At 48.3% G+C, this 18240-nt stretch overlaps 1 protein-coding gene across 2 annotated transcripts; it reads right to left on the bottom strand.

The window, feature by feature from the left end:
* Window positions 1-550: 550 nt before the first annotated feature.
* NFAM1 (NFAT activating protein with ITAM motif 1) lies at window positions 551-16490 on the bottom strand (the record flags this gene model as incomplete). Of its 2 annotated transcripts, XM_082493010.1 has the most annotated exons (6): window positions 551-912; window positions 3629-3715; window positions 8362-8460; window positions 12759-12868; window positions 13941-14279; window positions 16398-16452. In XM_082493010.1, the coding sequence occupies 6 exons, from the start codon at window positions 16450-16452 to the stop codon at window positions 853-855; spliced, it is 750 nt and encodes a 249-aa protein (XP_082349136.1). In that variant the 3' UTR covers window positions 551-852. The 2 variants fall into 2 exon arrangements, 1 of the variants encoding a protein (XP_082349136.1); XR_014269839.1 differs by lacking the exons at window positions 551-912; window positions 12759-12868; window positions 13941-14279 and having other exon boundaries at window positions 3690-3715; window positions 16398-16490.
* Between the last annotated feature and the right edge of the window lie 1750 nt (window positions 16491-18240).

The raw sequence follows: 18240 nt of genomic DNA, 5'->3' as shown, positions 1-18240 counted from the left end.
TTTCTCTGAGCTGGAACCCAGCCCCAGCCCCACTTGGCTTATACAGCCCCAGCAAGGGAATTTCCTCGGGTTCCCACCACCTCGTTCCTCTTCCTTGTTCTGGAAAGGGCACTACCACGGAGACATGTTGCCAGGCAGGGATATTTTCTGTTTTCCTTTTCTCCATCTTTTTCTCTGTCCATCCATCCAGTCCTCACCATATACTGCTGATATTGCTGAAGGGAAAGCATTTACTCGGAGGCACTGATCTGAGTCGACTGAGTATGGTCACAGCAGGCATCTGTGACTACTTGATGGGATTAGCAGATTATGAGAAAGCATGTTTCACTGTGGGGTTCCTGAGAAAGGAAATATGGGCAGGTGGATGCTTGGATCTCAGTTAAACTATGCATGAAGGCCTGATGGCCATGTCAGGAAAGCTGTAGACACAGATTCAGATGGACTGCTGCAGGTCAGGATTGGCAGATCAAGCCAGCAAGCAGGGAGGTCTGGATAGTCCTATCATTTACAGAGGATTGAGATTTAAGTATTTCAGCCAGGCCAGGTAACAGAAAACCTGAACAGATCCCATCTGCACCATTTCTAAGGTATGTGTGCTTGACAAAAGCAGCTTTTCTTTTGCATCAAACGGCTTTGCTGCAAAATAGCTTTGCTGCATCAATGCAGACTGAGCCCTGGTGGGATTTGAACAGATGCATTCTGTTGTTAATGAAGGGCCATTTAGAAGGAGCCTCAAGTCCTCGTGGTTGTGCCCTGAAGTCACTGTGGATCTCTGCAGAGGACTGGGGATGTAAAAGAGTACTTCTGCTGTACAGAAAGATGTCTGGTCCACATAGGGTCAGGTTTTCCCTGTTAGATATTCTCATACAATGTATCAGAGGATTCTTCTAGAGTTGCTTGCTTCTTAGGTGCCTGCAGAATGATGAAAAGGAGAAAAAAATAAATGGAGGAAAATTATTCAAAAGAAGATGAATTAATTCTTAATAAGCAGACACTGACGTTTGTTCTGTTAGAAATGGCTATAAGTGATCCGCTGAAATGGAAGCCACTATAGTGAGAAATGTTGCTCCGCCAGAGATGAACGTGACTAATCCAGCCCAAGGGATAAAGATGCCTCCTTTACTTGTCACTCTTCACCCAAAAAGCTGTCAGACAGGGAGGGGAGGAAAAATTGGACTTGGTAAAAAAATAAATCACTTTGGATTCTGTGAAGGAGGAATTCCCTGACCTCCTCAATCCTGTTTCTTCAACAGTTGAGTCTATTCCTCACAACCATTCCTTGTGTAGACAAGGCGCTGACAGACTGATATTTTAAGCACTGTGTGGCACAGGCCTGCTGTAAGCAAGGTTACACAGCAAGTAGCTGAAATGCCACCGGGTGAATGAAGCCCTACCTACACTAGCATTTTCTCTGTTGCCACCACCAAAGGGAAACATTTTACAAAAGTGCTGAGTGCAGGCACCTCCAAAGCATGCAGGATTAACCCCTCGCTACCCAAGCTGGCTGACAGTCCAGCATGACAGCATGCAAATGCTCTCGTTGCAGGGGCTCTCTGCCCCGCTTCCCTTAACAGCTCCCCCTCTCTGTGCAGCATCCCGCAGCAAGGCCTGGCCTGGACCCTCCGCAGCAGAGTCAGCCACCATTCAGCCGTCACAGCTCCCGCTCACAGGCCAAACCCACTGGCCCACAAGTCTCACTCGTAGAGAAAACACGCTGCTATACTCTGGCACAGCTGTCCGGAGGACAAGTGGCCCAGGCAGTCACAGCCCAGGGTGACTCAGAGGGAAGCTGATCAAGGTGCTTGCAACAGTAGTGGAAAGTGCAGTCAAATTGACCTGTTCAGAGATAATGGGGCCCTGCCGCTCATACTTCCCTGCTTCCTGACTGGCACAAGAACTGAGGACACTCAGTGGTGTCTGCTTTTGGTGTGAGAGCTCATCCTATCCTCTCTCTTTGCTTTCTTCTCCTCTGTTTCTCCCGTCCCTGCTTTGAATTCTACCCTGCCCTGGCTGAGACTACGAGCACCAGACCCACTCACACACAGATGCTCCTTTGCTCTTGCTTTGTTGCTTTGCTCCTGCTCTGTTTTTACAGACCTGCTGCCCCCCAAAGCAGCGCTCGAATGGTATGGGCCACACACAAAGGATTCAACACAGCCCAGACAGCTCCACAGTAGGGAAACAACCCCACATATACTGCATCTCATCATCCAGACTGAATAATTTCAAAGGGGGCAGCTGATAAAGGTATACAGAAGAATAAATAGGACAGGGAAGAGGGGTCAGGACCTACTGTTCTCCCTATCCAACTAATTCAAAATGCAGCAAGAACACAAAACTAGGGAACTAGGGATGCTGTCTCTTCAAGTGCATATGATGCACTGGGATATAAACCAGCCTATATAAAATAACCCATCCTTCCCCTCAATAATCAGATACCTGCCACTGCCTGTGCTACCACTGATGACTGTGGTGCCAGAGCAGTAACTGCAGGAGGCCAGTAGCCTTGGGACCAGACCACATGGCAAGTAGCTGTGACACAGTGGAGGCTGCTTGATTTTAGACCACCTTTTCCTAAGAGGTGGGAGTTGTGAAAATGCCTCAGACACTAGAAAATACTGTCCTTCATGAAACAGAGGAATGGTGCCAACTGAAGCTGGCGCCATCCTCCACGCTGCATAGTCAGTCAACCTGGGAAACTCTCCCCAACAGGACATCAATGGGATGATGCAGGAGACATTTTTCAATAACATTTTCCAATGTTAGAAGAGTGAATATATTTTTCAAGCATATAAGAGGTCTGGAGTTCTGAGGACAGGAAGGAAGTGTTTCCTGGGGTGCCTGATGCAAATTTTGTCCCTATGAAACAGGTGATGCCCGCCAAAGGCAGGGTAGAGGGTTGTGTGGGCCTCTGGTCTGCTTCACGTAGCCCCCACAACTTACCTGCACCTGCATATTCCAAGTTGCAGCTACTTTCACTTTGAGTGAATTTAGTTCCTCGTCTCTAACTCGTAACTCCCAGCCCAGCAAGAACATGTAAGCCCAAAATGTACCCACACTGCCTTTTCCTGAGCCCCAGCACTGACAGAGACTGTATCAGCCCACCCTCTGTTCAGACCATTTTAGCTTCTGCTACCATGAAATGACTCTCAGGTGCTTAATGCTGGTGAGAGCAAAGCTGTGTCCACTGTCTGCCCCCAGTGCACAGATTCCTCTACCCAGGAGGACTTCTCAACTGCGTAAATAATCTGGAAAGGGCAACAGTGGGGGCCAGCATCTGGCCAACTCTCCATGAACATCTGTCCCATTCAGAGGGAGCAGCGATGCCAAACCCCTCAATTCCTTTTGGGGTACGTCATACAGCAAAGCATCTGCATGAAACCAGGACTGCCAGAACTGGTAGAGCTGCGGGAGCAAGGGTTCTGCCGGAAGAGGGAAGATAGGCTACATATGCAGCCCAGCTGGTGAGTGGATGCCACATCCCATTTTCCCCTTTCGGTGGGACTGGAAGTGGGGAAAGAGCAGACACACTTACTGCCTGCTAGGGCCATGGCAACTCTGTGGGTTTTCTTTCCCCATGTGCCCAGCACATACGGGAACTCTCCAAAAACAGGGCCCTAGCCCTTACCTTCCCTGGAGGAGTCTTTCTGGGTGATGGGTTGTTTGTGTAGTTCTCAAGGACAGAATAGACTTCAACTTGTTGCAAATCCAGGCACTGCGCAGGGAAAAGAGAAGAGAGTAGAGGTCAAATAAATTACTTAGGTTTAAGATAACTAATTGCCCACTGTGTTGTTCCCCCTCTCGTGCCTGACAATTTTTAGGAACCCCTGCTATCTCCAAAATTTTGAAGTTCCTGACCTGAACTTGGGCAAACAGAAAATCCTTTTCCCCTGAAATCTCTACAGTGCAGCTGCATCATCTTCCTTTTTCAGGCTCACAGAGACAGGCTTTGATGTTACCTACCTTGGGTAAGGCAGTGGAGAAGAATGCCAATGCCCCTGCCTTCCTCTGCTCCAAATTGTCCCAGAATGCAAAATAAAGTCCCCTCTGCCACATGAAAGGTATTGCGCACCGTGGGGACCACAAGTAACGGGGAGTGCTCTGCATCGCCCAGGACTGTTTAGGTGCCTGACACCCAAAAGCTCTTGCTCATGGTTATTCTGGGCACACAAAGGTGAGAAGACAGACGAGGCTGAAGGTCCTGCAGCACGGGGGCTGTAGAAAATGGGAAACCCTACATCGGGCATGATTTCTATTTATTGTCTGGGTTTTTTTCCAAGCCAGAACTCTCTTTTCTTCTTAGAATGAGCAAACAATAATAAATAAATAAATAAATTACTCCCAGGCCCTCAAACATATCCCTGGTCCCACACAGCTACACAGAGAAAAACACACATGCCCTACATGCGTATGTACCCGCCGGTCCCACAGGTAATCGTGTCACAGGAGATGCATGTCAGTTTGAGTGATGTTCCAGATCTGCCTGAAGGATCAAACATAACAATCAGGAGGACTTTTCCATGTGTGTTTCAAGGATGACAGCAGGTTGCCAAGGTGGCTGTTTCTCTGGCAACAGGAAGGTGGGAGGAGCTCCGGCCACAAGAGGGGCAGATGGTATTAGTGGATAGACTGCAAAGGGAGCGAGGTGCCCTGCACCACAGTGAGGAGGATGAGCAAAGCATGGGGGCTTTATTCTGGGGCTGCCAATCACCTGAACCCCCATCATTTCATCCGGAGTTGCAAATGCTCAGCATCTTTTGGGATCATGGCCAGCAGGACAGTGGTTTGAACAGGACCAGATGATATAGGAGCAGCATTTGGGAGCAGGGCTTGGAACAAACAGACACTCAGACAGGAGGGGGGCGCAGTGAATGGAGCATGATGCGGCTCTCCCATTCCCACTCCTCCTCCGGGAACAGTCAAATTATTTCACCTGTCTGCTTCCCACTCCCAACAACCCGCTTACCTACACAGACATTCCCAACTATTCACATGTGCACATGCGCACACAGAAAATCCCATTTCCCCATCCTCATTTTCAATTCTCTTTGTGATGCTCACAGTGAGGACCTCATCCCATGTGCTGCGCTCCCAGCAGCCTGGCTCTGTGTCCCCTTGGCAGGACAGGCAGCCTCTTTCACTGTTCTAGTCTGAAGCCACTTGCAAGCAAAAAGGATCCTTTTGGTGTTTAACCTCCAAAAAAGATTCCCTCCCTCCACAAGCACTCTTCCCATGGAGGCTGTTGAGAATGCTAGTCCTTTGCTGTCCAGTTGGAAACTGGTGTCTCCAACCGCCATTTGCAAATTAATTACTTTTACTTGGTCACTGACCACCTGCTACCATCACAGTGGAGGCACACAGGCCTCTCTCCTCCCTGCTGGCAGATGCCTTCCCATCCCCAAGCAGCCTCCTTGTCTCCCTCGCACCAGGAAAAGCTGTTGTGCTCTGGAACCTGCCTGCCCCGCAGGAGTTCTGTTTGCTGCTCAGAAAAGCTTGTTTGAAGTGTAAAGTGGATGAAGCCAGTCCCTCAGATTGTTATTTCCAAGCTGCTCGTTAACTAGGCAGCTAAGCTGGAAGACAGAGGAAAACATAGGTTTGGTCTAAGCAGTGCAGTGAGGTAGAGCTGCTCTGGGGCTGCAGGAGGACAAAAAGGTCAAGGAACACCTGGCAGTGTAGTGGAAACAAAGTGGGTGCCCAGCTGCCCCCTTATTACTGAGGCTTTTTGCTACCTGCTGCTTTTCACTGTGTACACCCACCCCCAGGGACCATGAGGTAAACAGTGGCACCTGGAAGAGCCAGTGGGGAAGGTATTTGCTCCTAGGGATGTTCAGCAGGATGGCTTTGCAGAAGGTGTGCCAAGACCCTTCAAATGCCAGGGGTGAGTCTTGCTGCCACGCAGGACAACACAGAGCATTTAATGAGCTGCAACAGCCAGTTCCAAGCCCTTACTTTGATGTCAAGTGCTGCCTCCTGTTGCTCCTGCTCCTAGCTCCAGGCCTGCAAGGGTTCCCTAACCCGACTCCCTTTCCAGACTCTGACCTCTTACTTTACCCCACAGATAGCACATCTGGCATGTGCTGGCCTCCTGTCCTGTCCCCTAATCTCTGACCTCCTTATTTATCTCATCACTCGGAGTTACTTCTCCCTTGTCCTTCCCTCTTCCTTGCCTTAGCTTACCCCAATGCTGACCACAGATTTCTGCTCTCCCCATGAATTAAGCACCAAGTGTTCAACATCTGATTTAACACCAATGGGTTTTCACAATGAACCTAATTTCAAATGCAGTTTGCAGGGCTGGGTTTACACCATGCAGAGTCCCAACAAAATTTAGCAGCGGGGCACCAGAGTCATCTTTCAAAGGAAATAAGGTTTGTCGATTTTCCACTCCCCTCACCTGTCCTGAGGGCCCATCCAACGTGGGGTCTCCATCACAGGGTTCTTGTCCTCTCTCCTCCATTAACATCTCCATTACACCTTGCAGCCCTGCGCTCCCCCCTCCTCACCTCGCAGCCCTGCTCTCACCACTTACAGTGTCTGTGGCAGGAGTTGCTGCTTCATGCCTGAACGAGTCACCCCGCAGCAGCTGCTCCACGGTAAAGTAACCTCCAGTGGGCGGGCTGGTACCCCCCCTCAGCATGCAGGAGATGGTCTGAGGCTGCTTGCAGCTCTGCCAAAGAGGGCTGAGCCACCTGCCCTGCACGCTGGGCTGGCTAAGAGCCCCACACAGCTGGCGTGTGGTGAATGGGCTTCGGGGGAAGGTGGCTGGGCCAGGTCCATAGGGCTCCTGCAAGCACAGGGGCTCAGACAGCTCCGGGGTCTGCCTGTGCCTAAGGCTGGCTCTGCTGGCTTGCTATATTAGCCTTAGTGGGGCCTCCTGAACAGAGCAACATGATGAAACATGTAATTAAGATGGAGCTAAGGATGCATGACGAGGCCGACTGAGCGAGAAATGGATTTGATTTTTTTTTGTCTCCTTGCAGAAATCATCCACTTCGGCAGGAAACTACCCATTTGGATTTTTATAAGCCTGAATTAAACAGAAATTACTTGATACAAATGAAAAGGTTTATAACCTGCAACCTCCTTTACCCAAAGCATTGCTTTTTGCCAAGGATAAACATATCACATTCAATATATAGTGCTTTCTTTTAAACCTCTACTCCAAAAATGACAGGGTCACAAAATGGTGTCCCCCCACCTGCGAAGTGAGAATGAGAAGGGAGCAGGCCCATCCTCTTTTTCATATCTGCCCCCTATCAGGTCTCCTGCTTCCTTAGCAGAGCTTTGCTCCTCTCTGTAGTGCATTCTCTAGAGCTTTGTTTTGTTTAGTTTAAATGATTAATGCAGCAGACCTTACAGGTTTTCCTTGGAGAGGCTCTTCCAACCCTTATAGTCAGAAAGGTTTCCTAATATTCTGGCAACGTCCTTGTCTACTCACTTCCATTTTATTCCTCTTTGTTTGTCCCACAGATCACAGGGAAAAAAAAAACACCCTTCCCTTCTTAGTGGAGCAGCCCTCCCACGGGAGTAAAAGGAGAAAAAGGAATCAATTTTAAATGGAGCTGGATGGGTTGTAAATGGGATTAGGGGTCATGGTTACTTGAGGTAGCTGAGGTCTGGGCCTGACATTTCAAGAGAGCCACTTCAATCCTATTACCTATGATGCTGCTGTTACTGGGTTCAGGGAGTGGGAGCAGACAGCATTCCCCAGTTTGGGAAATGGAAAAAGGAGATCTTGTGCAATGAAAGGGAAATGTTCCAGAAAAGAGACTCCCTTCATTTTCTTCCTGCCCTTTTTCCGCCGAGAGCTAGTCAGCCTGCTCAGGGCTGCAGTGGTCCATGACACTGACAATGGTGAAGGTGTCAGAGAAGGAGTTCTAAACAGGTGGGGTTGTGGGTTCTCTGCCCCATTCCTAAGCCACCATTCTCCAGCCGGGGAGGGCACATGTCCTTGAGACACCCTACAGTACAAAGTGGGGCTGAGATCCCCTCTTCCTTCCTGACTTCTGGAGACCCTTCTACCTCTACCACCAGGAACCCCCTCTGGCCCCACACTTGCTGCTCAGTGCTGCCACACTGCTGGGAGAAGGAAGGGTGCTTCGCAGCAGGGCATGGTGCAAGGCTTTGTCACTGGGGAGGCCACAAGTGGGACCACGATGGAGACATGCAACACACGCAGTCCTGAGAGGAGCTAAGCAGGGAAGAGCACAGGAGCAAGGTCCCCAGTACCAGGCTGGTATGCAGGCATTGCTTATGTTTCACATCATGATACTGGTGTTGTCTGTACTGTGGCAGGGCAGGGAAAGGAAGGGTTGTACCATGACATGGACAGAAGGGATGGAGGGTGATTCTGGTACTCACATCATAGACAGGAGGTGGTGGTGGAGAGCTGGCTGAAGGGGGCTGCGTTTCCACCTTCTGCCTCAGGATATTTACCTGGTTCCTTCTAGGGCACAATACCTGTTGAGGACAAGACACTAAATGACACGTTTGGAGAAAACACTGTCTTCCCAAAGATGAAGTGAACACCGACGACATGTCAAAGCCAGCTGCTCGCACATCCCAAGTGCTTCCACAGCAGAGTGCTAGCACTCTCTGCACAACACGGGGTAAAACGGAGGAGTCTGCTGACTTACACTGGAGCAGTGGAAAGGAGAACTGGGCTCTGTGCATACTTAGAAATCAATTCCACCACTGAAACTTAGCTGGACACAGGGTGTAGTTATTTAACAGCACACAACAATGCTATAGGACAGGGAGTAAAGCAGGGCCCTATTCAAAGTACGTGGGGGAAATTCAGAGAGGCAAAATTCAGTTACTTTTGTCAGGATTTGGGCAGAGAGCTTTTTCTAATACATGGAGTCTAGAGAAGAGCACCAGACGACCGTTAATGATGACATACAGTCAGTGATACACTAATGTGCAAGTCTTAGAATCATAGAATGGTTTAGGCTGGAAGGTACCTTGAAGATCAGTCGAGTTCCAACCCCCCTGCCATAGGCAGGGGGACCTCCCACTACACCAGGTTGCCCAAGGCCACATCCAGCCTGGCCTTGAACACCGCCAGGGATGGGGCCTCAACAACTTCTCTGGGCAACCTGTTCCAGTGTCTTACCACCCTCAAAGTGAAAAATTTCTTCCTAATGTTTAATCTAAACCTGCCCTCTTCCAGTTTAAAGCCATTCCCCCTCGTCCTATCACTACATGCCCTCGTAAAAAGTCCTTCCCCAGCTCTCTTGTAGGCCCCCTTTAGGTACTGGAAGGCCGCAATAAGATCTCCCCAGAGCCTTCTCTTCTCCAGGCTGAACAGCCCCAACTCTCTCAGCCTCTGCTCATAGGAGAGGGGCTCCAGCCCTCGGATCATCCTTGTGGCCCTCCTCTGGACGTGCTCCAACAGGTCCATGTCCTTCTTATGTTGGGGACTCCAGAGTTGGATGCAGTACTCCAGGTGGGGTCTCACGAGAGTGGAGTAGAGGGGCAGAATCACCTCCCTTGACCTGCTGGCCACACTTCTGATGCAGGATATGGTTGGCCTTCTGGACTGCGATTGCACATGGTTGGCTCATGTAGAGCTTCTCGTCAATCAGCACACCCAGGTGCTTCTCCTCAGGGCTGCTCTCCAGCCATTCCCTGCTGAGCCTGTATTTGTGCTTGGGATTGCCCTGACCCAGATGTAGGACTTTGCACTTGGCCTTGTTGAACTTCATGAGGTTGGCATGGGCCCACCTCTTCAGCCTGTCCAGGTCCCTCTGGATGGCATCCCTCCCCTCCAGCATGTCTACCTCGCCAAACAGCTCGGTATCATTGGCAAACTTGCTGAGGGTGCACTCAACCCCACTGTCCACGTCGCCGACAAAGACGTTGAACAGTACATGTCCCAGTACCAACCCCTGAGGAATGCCACTTGTCACTGCTCTCCACTTGGACATCAAGCCATTGACCGCAACTCTTTGAGTGCGACCATACAGCCAGTTCTTTATCCACCAAGTGGTCCATTTGTCAAATCCACGTGTCTCCAATTTAGAGACCAGGATATTGTGTGGGACGGTGTGAAACGCTTTGCACAAGTCCAAGTAGATGACATAGGTTGCTCTTCCCTTGTCCACTGCCACTATAACCCCTTTGTAGAAGGCCACCGAACTTGTCAGGTATGACTTGCCCTTGGTGAAGCCATGCTGGCTGTCACCAATCGCCTCCTTGTTTTCTATGTGCCTTAGCAGAGTTTCCAGGAGGATCTGCTCCATGATCTTGCCAGGCACAGAGGTGAGACTGACTGGCCTGTAGTTCCCTGGGTCTTCCTTATTTCCCTTTTTGAAAATAGGGGTTATGTTTCCCCTTTTCCAGTCGGCAGGAACCTCACCAGAGCGCCGCGACTTCTCAAATATGATGGCTAGTGGCTTAGTGACTTCATCTGACAGTTCCCTCAGGATCCATGGATGTATCTCATCAGGTCCCATGGACCTCAGGTTCCTCAGGTGGTCTTGCACTTGATCTTCACCTACAGTGGGCGATTCTTCATTTTCCCAATCCCTGCCTTTGCATTCTGCATCATGGGCAGTGTGGCTGCAGTCCTTGCCAGTGAAGACTGAGGCAAAAAAGTCATTGAGTACTTCAGCTCTCTCTCTGTCCCGGGTAACCAGTTCTTGCGTTTCCTAGTCCAGCATGAAGCTGAAGGAAGAAGGTCTCTTCCTCCAAAATGTTTCTTGCATTGGATGAGTTCTCCTTGAACATGCTCCACTCATGCACAGATAAGGGTTAGCCCTGCTCAGCAAGAAAGAAAGGAGGCAGAAAAGGCAGAAGGCTTTGCTAAGTATCTGTGTTCTAATTCGGAAAGAAGTGGGATGATTATATTCACATCACATGAAAACGATGAACTGCTTTCCAGTCCATTAGTAACTAAGGAGGATGCTAAATAGCTTCTCTTAAAGATAAACATTTTTAAACCAGCAGGTCTGAGCAAGCTGTGGTGAGAAATATGGGCTGTGTTCTGCAGGAGGGCAAATGTAATGACTGCACGATCTCTTCAGGCCCCAAGGAGAGCCTGTAGGTCTGAGACTTGCTGGCCCATCTCAAAACCTAGAAGGGCCAATTGGCAAGTCATGACAGTGCCTCCCTCCTCATCCCCATGGAGACACTGTCTAGGCAAGCAGAGATGGGGGTCTGTCTCCAGCCTAGTCACTCTGCCGCTTACACTCCCTCCCCCTCCATCAGACTGCCTGCAAGGTCTCACGAGATTAGCAGGTCTGCCAACTGCTGCCAGTCTGTTTTCAACCTCATGATCTCTGACTCTGTGTGCTGAAAGCCTGATGCTCCTTGGAGTCGTAGGACTGTACCAGCAGAGCAGTCACCACATAAAAATGCATGCAGAGAGTCTGCTGTCATGGTGGCAGAGAGCAGGTTGAAAGAGTAAATATGGGAGATACTCTACCTAGAAAACAACAAGCCACAAATTCTGTTCTGCGAGACATAATTTTTTTTTAAAGACAGCCTTGAGATCACTGGAAGAGTTCAGAGGATTCTGTTTTGAACGCCTGAGGGTGGCAGTACTAGGAGCAGTAGGTTTTCCTCAAACAACAGGGATTCCAGTATCATGACTCCAGATTTTTTCCCACAGGTCCCCTGTCTCATCCAGATCTTTCAGCCCTACTTTTGGTTTTTCTTCTACTCTCTACATCCTTTATTTCCCCTTTGCCCTCAGTTACTCGTCTCAGCTTTCACTTTCTTACCCAGCTGGTGCCAACCTTTGCCACTGGTCTGCTCACCCAACAGGCCCTGTCAGTCCAGTCTTAACACTTTTCTCCAAGCTCCAGTGCTTCCTCACTCTGGATTCCAGTCCCAGTTTCCCTCCTGAGGCTCCTTCTTCCAGCCTCACAGAATCCCTGCTCTTGGAAGGTGCCTCTGGAGATTGTCTAGTCCAATCCTCCTCTGCTCAAAACAGAGTCAATTAAAGCAGGTTGCTCCTCAGGTCCTCGTCTTTCTCTTTTTTTCCCAGTTAGTTGAGACTTGCACAAAGGCTTCCTTGGGATCCTTGTCCTGACCTTCCCCTCTCACTCTCTCTCTTACTGTTTTCTCTGCCAAACACATGCTCAAGCCTCTGGTCCCCATCCCCTCCACAATGCAGATTGTTTTCTTCTATGGTGCCCAAGCCATGGCCCAGGAATGCAGTTGCACAGTCTTCTTGCAATCAGGTTGTGCCCTTGCACCAGAGTAGCCCCCGTCTTTAAAGACGATTAGAAACAGGGAAAGTCTTCCTCTTCTCCTGCCACCAGGGCTGCAACAGGCTTGCTTGACTGCACAGGATGTTATCTGTCTGACTGGCACCGTGTGGAAAGGCAGCCTCACAGGGCTCCTTTCGACAACTGAGCTGCTAAATTGACAAGAGCCATGACTGAGCATGCACAAACTGCAGTCTTCCAAAAACCCATCACAAGGCTACATCTCCTTGCATATTCTCAGGGCCAGCACACTGCTAGTGTGACTTCTTGCCCTGTGTCAGATCTTTGCTCTAAAGCAGAGCATGCTGGAGTCAAAATGATTATCAGAATTTCTTTAATGGACAAATCAATGACTCATTTTGTCTTTCCTGTAATCTTTTTTCTCTGAAAGACCGAACTCAAAAAGAAAATAAACCTGAGGCAGACACCCAGCATGGAAAATTTCAGCACAGGGACTTCCAATCCAGCCAGGTTAGAAGCAAGTGAAATAAATTCCTAGAATGGGTTGTGTCGGGTATTGCTTTTTATTTGGTTATAACTTGCCTTTCTTTTCCACAGAAGCAGAGCTGTTGCAGTGATGCCCAATACAGCAAGAAGAGCAGTAAGGGTAACAAGGACTTCCCACCCATAAGAGGTCTCTACATACCCTGTACCTGTAAGAAAGAAGGCAAAAAATTCAGTGTGAGTGGAAGTTACAGTTGTGCTGCATTTTTAACCCTGGAAAGAGCCTTGAGAGAGCTAAAATACAGAAGCAGTGCAGAATATGGTCGCACAGATGAACACACCCTTCAAAGCCTAGACTGACTCAACAGAGAGCAGGGTGCAGCTGAAGAATTGTGCAAAAGACAGGATATAAGCAGCTGCACTTCATGTAGATTAGAAGGAGGGGACATAACTATGAGAGCCAGGAAAGGTGGTAGGTAGAGGCTGGCAAAGGTCTTCAGTGATAGGGGCAGAAAAACAGACGGTGGAAAGCACACATGCCACACAAACTAGCAGGGTTGGGTACTGTAGGCATCCTCTGACCAGTGTAGCAAAACTATTTTGTCACGGCTCTTTGCATTTACACTTTCTAAGAAGTTTTTCATATCCAGCATTCAGTAATACAAATCTAGCCAGTCAGCAGCATGCACATCCTTATCATTTTCTATAACATTCCTCTTATCTTGGCATGAAGCTCTCCCTTGCTTTCCAGTCTGCGCATTAACAGAACAACTGACCCCTTGTACCACATGGGAAAGGGGGAGGGATTATGGTGAGCCCCTAACCTGTTTATGAGCCCCTAATGGTGAGCGCCTAACCTGTACATCTGACAATGGCCAACACCCTAACCACTGACCTTGTGTTAACCATCTCTGTCACACTGCTAAAGGCCAAACCGCACTGTCTCCTGAACACTGACACCTAAAAGCAGCCTCTGACCCAGTACCCAGGCTCCCTGGTTGGACCCTGACTTTAAGACTGCTGTTCCCAGGAGGCTGCGGCAGGTCAGATAAAAATTATTGCATCTTCATGTCCCCATCTGTGCATTGGGAACAGCAGCACAGGTCACCTGTGTAAAACACATTCAACTCTGATGGCATTAAGCATTGGGCATGAAGTATTATTCCCACCTGATTTCATAGAGTGTTTGGGTAGAGGAAAAGAAGAGCAAAGATCATCTTTTCATAGTCAGATCCAGCTGATTTTTAACCACCTGCCCTTCCTTTCTGGTTGTTCACTTACCTCTAGCAAGGACAAACACTCCCTTTCCCATTATCTGGATGTCATTCCATTTGACGTCGCAGTAGTATGTGCCAGTAGAATAGATGGTTTGAAGTGGCATGATTCTGTGGTCGTAAGATATGGTAGCAGTCTCATTCTCTTTTCCAGAAGGGATCTCTATGTTTTCTGACCTATGATAGATGAATATTTTCTGGCCCAGTGAATTAATCCAGTAATAGGAGATTGAAAATTTGGTGTATTTCGGCATGTAAGGGAACATGACTTCACAGGGGATGGATATTCCTTCCTTGAGCAGTGCAACCTGGATTGGAGGTTTCTGCTGTACATTGACTTTTCTCCCTGTAAGGATAATAATTCTTAGCAGTCACCTAACATCACTTTAAGTCAGGAGAGGACTGCAGCCCCAAAGACAGGATCACATGCTGGAAATAGCCATATGTCAGGAAGCATGCAGTGTTGGCCCTTGTCAGAAATTGAGTGATTCAGAGCACATGCCCAGTGTGATCTGCCACATCTCTTAGGTAATTGCTGTGTGATTTGCGACAGCCTGTTGCATTCACAGGCTTCCCCTTTTCCCTTGTGCGCTCCTCTGTACGACACCAGCACACAGAAAGACAGGAAATGAAGCAGGAAGTGAACTGATTTTGCAGTGGTGTGAGACTGTATTTACAACGGATGAATAGAAAGCAATTTTCCAAGACAAACGTTAGCTGGACATCTCCTGAAACTCCTGAACTACAAACCTCTGCTTGAGCATCTACTTGTGCCCACATGATGACTCTGTGCCAGTGAAGGTGCTGTACACAAGCAGGTGTTATCGGTGGGACTGTGTATTTCTGAAGCACAAGTGAGGAAGGAAATTGCATCTTCTGCACAGGGGGCAATACCAGGGCCATGAGAAATAAGATACAGCTTAATCACTCCAGACTTTTGCTGCTGTAAATGGGCAGCAAAGCTCAAGACTCGATGCTAGATACGGGAACTATCTGCAGAAGATTGCAGATCTTAAGTATCTATACGTGACAGTATCTTAGGCAAAGAGATGGGAGATCGTGCCCTTCATGAGCTTCCTCCTTACACAGACAGGGCTGTTGGAAGTGATCTATCACTGCAATTCAGTACACAGTGACGTTGCGCGTTGCAAGGGAGGATGAATAAGCACAGATGGAGAACCATACCATAGTTCACTCCCTGTTTTGTTTAATAAAAAAATTAAAAACCTAAGAGTGAGCCATGGGCTAGTAAGGAGCCTGGGGTACAGGATCTCTTTGGCTTTCCAGCCAAATCTGGGTTTAACATCAGGCAGTCTCTGGATCTATTTGTTTGGCAGCTCACATAACACCACATATAAAGCAATTTAAGAGGAGGCCTCTGCAAACCACTGTTGTCTTTAAAAAGGGGAACTGGAAACTTACACACAAGTCATCTTACAAAATGAAGGATTTTTTTTCAGAGACATGAAAATAGAAGGGGGGGGGGAAAAAGTAGCGAAAGAAAGTAGGGGCTGGGCAAGCTTTTCCATTCATGCTTTTGATGGGATTCCCTGGGGTTCTGCATCTATGAACAGGCTCATTACAAGGCATTAAAGCTGTCCCAAAGCACAGCCAGGCTGGCTTTCCTGTCATCGTGCTGCATCACAACAGCAGCATCACCTCTGCACAGCAGGACTCAGCATCAGAAAAGGCAACTCAGACTTAGCACTGCTGAATGCTGAGCACTGAGAAAGTGTTGTGGGGGGCAATAATAGATGGAGGGCACAGCCACTGTCCAGAAAGGACTGTTGGGAAGTAACATCCATTAAGGAAAATCCTCTACAGATGACATAGCCAGGGACAATAGCCCAAGAGTAAGGAAAAGCTTAGGGTACATCACTAGAAAAAGGTTCTTAGCTGTAAAAGCAACGAAGATACAGTACAGTCCCAAGGGACATGTTCATTTGTTGTGAGTGCACAGTCCTGTGTACACTAGATACAATATTATGGAAAGAGGTAACAGAAAACCCTGCAGACGCTGTGGGAGTGATAACCTGAGCAGTCTCTTCTGGGCCTTATTTTCTAAAATCATTCATCATTCATCATCCTTCTCCTCATCTCTACCCAGCAGAACACAGAAGAATATAGTTTCTATACAAGGCATGGCTAAGCACTGCTGTAAAAAAACAGAGGAGAGATCCATCTTCTTACAGTATCCCAGGAGCCATTAGCTTGAGAAGAACATGCCAGGGAAAAAGCCAAACCATTTTATTTAGGTTATCTAACCCTTCTCCCATGTCCCCCCTTTCTTGAGGATTCTTCCTCTCAGCTTTGAAATGCTTAAAAGACAGAAATAGCAGCAGTGTGCAAATTCCTAGAGGGGATCTCTGGAAATTAGCAAAAGCTGGAAATTAGCAGCTGGAAATGCTCTAATATGAACAAACATGAGAGGAAACAAAAGGAATAAAAAAACACGTTTTTTTACCTCCACACTGAAGCAACCAAAGAAACAGGAAGATGACTTTTAGATTAGAGGTCATGATGGGGGGTCAGAGGCTGTAAGAAAGCTACAAGATATGAAGATCCAAAAGGCATAGGAGATGGGGGTTGTCAGGTATTTCCACACCCAGGCAGCTGGTTGATCCTCCTGTCTGCAAAGGGACGGGCGGGATGGATACACGCTGCTTTTGGCAAACTGTTCCTGGCAGATGCAGGCTCTTCTGCTTTTTGGTCAGACTCCTCCCTGCACTGAGGTTCATTTCTCTGTACTGTTATGATGGTGTTACACCTACCAGCGGGTGTCCAAAGATTAGACGATAAGCTCTTTAACATATAGAGCTTTGTTTCCCAATGACCATAAAATATCACACGCATTTAAAGCAAACTTTGTCACCTTCCACAGTGACCAAACCCCCACGTTGGAATATAGAAAAAATGTGCTTCGACTGATGCAGATCAAGGCCATTTGAGGTGAATGTGGTCACATTTAATGAAGGACTCAACTGACTCTGGAGCGATGGACAAGCTTAAAAGTGACACAGTAGGATTTTTACCATCATTTTGCAAGGATTTGTTTACACAGTTGTTTTGGATCAGCTATTCCTGATTATCTCACTGCATGGGCCATCCAGGTTTTGGAAGAAAGGCACCCTACTTCAGATTATCTTAATCAAGTGCTTTCTTCACATGGGGAAGCTACTGAGCAGTGCCACAGGGTGTGGGTTCAGGGCAGAGTAGCATCGTCAAACTCCTTTAAGTTAACACTTCAGTGTGGGATCACCTGTTTTGCCTTCAACAGGGAAAACAAGTACCCACACCAGCAGTCAGTACAGAGGAATGGTTCTGCTGTCCTCCTGACTGCCCAAAACTTCCCTCCGCAGCCAACTCCTCCACTAGGTCATTTCGGAGCAAGGCACTCGTATTCCAGTAAGTGAGGACAACAAGATCACAAATTCATCCCTAACGACTGTGATGCTTCAGATCCACAAGATGCTGGCTCTGAATCAGCTTTGCAATGCTGGCAAACCTTAAGAAATCTATTGTAGGGAAATCTAAGGAGAGCTCTTTGAAGAAGAAAACCCTTTCTTTGTGGGAGGATCCTGCTGCCTATACTTATGCAGAGTCTTTGATTTCAACGAAAGCTTGTTTTTAGCTAAGACATCTGCAATGCAACAGCTGAGCAGCATCTGACTCAAAAAAAAAACCACCCTGATGTCTGAGAGGTCTTCACTTCTCTCTAGGCAGCTTCCTCCTTTTGCACTTCTTGTGAGACATTTGCACTGTCCACAAGAAAGCACTTCACTGCAATTTCAAGGGTGCCTGCTCACACATGCTGTTGGGCTGTGGAGACAGGTAGGGAATGGCTATGTGGAGAAAGACCCAAGAAAGTAGATGAGCCTGTAAACTGAGCATAGTCGAACTCACTCTGTCAGTTGCTTTATCTCTTTAGAGTTTGTAGGAGCAAGGTTTTCTCCAAAGCAACCTTTGCCTTACACCATTTTTCCTCCTGTTCAGCCTGGAACAGGTCCTCAGGAGGAAGGGGCCTTGACACAGGGGGTGGCGTGCAGCTGCAGCTGCTGCTTCCCCCGAGGCCAGGGACCACTCCGGTACCTTGCTGAGAGCCCTGACAGATGCGGAGAGGAGCAAGTGGCTTTGTGTGGCTTTGCAAGGCTGGTGCAGCAGCTGCACTCCTCCAGGGAAGGTTTAGCTCAAATTAGCCAAAACCAACTCCTCTCCCCAAGACATGCTGATGTGAGCTGCATGGGGCTGGTCTCAGCTGGAAATCGCTCCTCGCAGGTTGTAACGCTGAGCAGCAAGGACAATCAAGA

Source organism: Vanellus vanellus, assembly GCF_965231255.1.
Source record: "Vanellus vanellus genome assembly, chromosome: 1".
Taxonomy (NCBI): domain Eukaryota; kingdom Metazoa; phylum Chordata; class Aves; order Charadriiformes; family Charadriidae; genus Vanellus; species Vanellus vanellus.
Note: the sequence above shows the minus strand (reverse complement) of the source record. Positions and strands in the feature narration are given on the sequence as shown.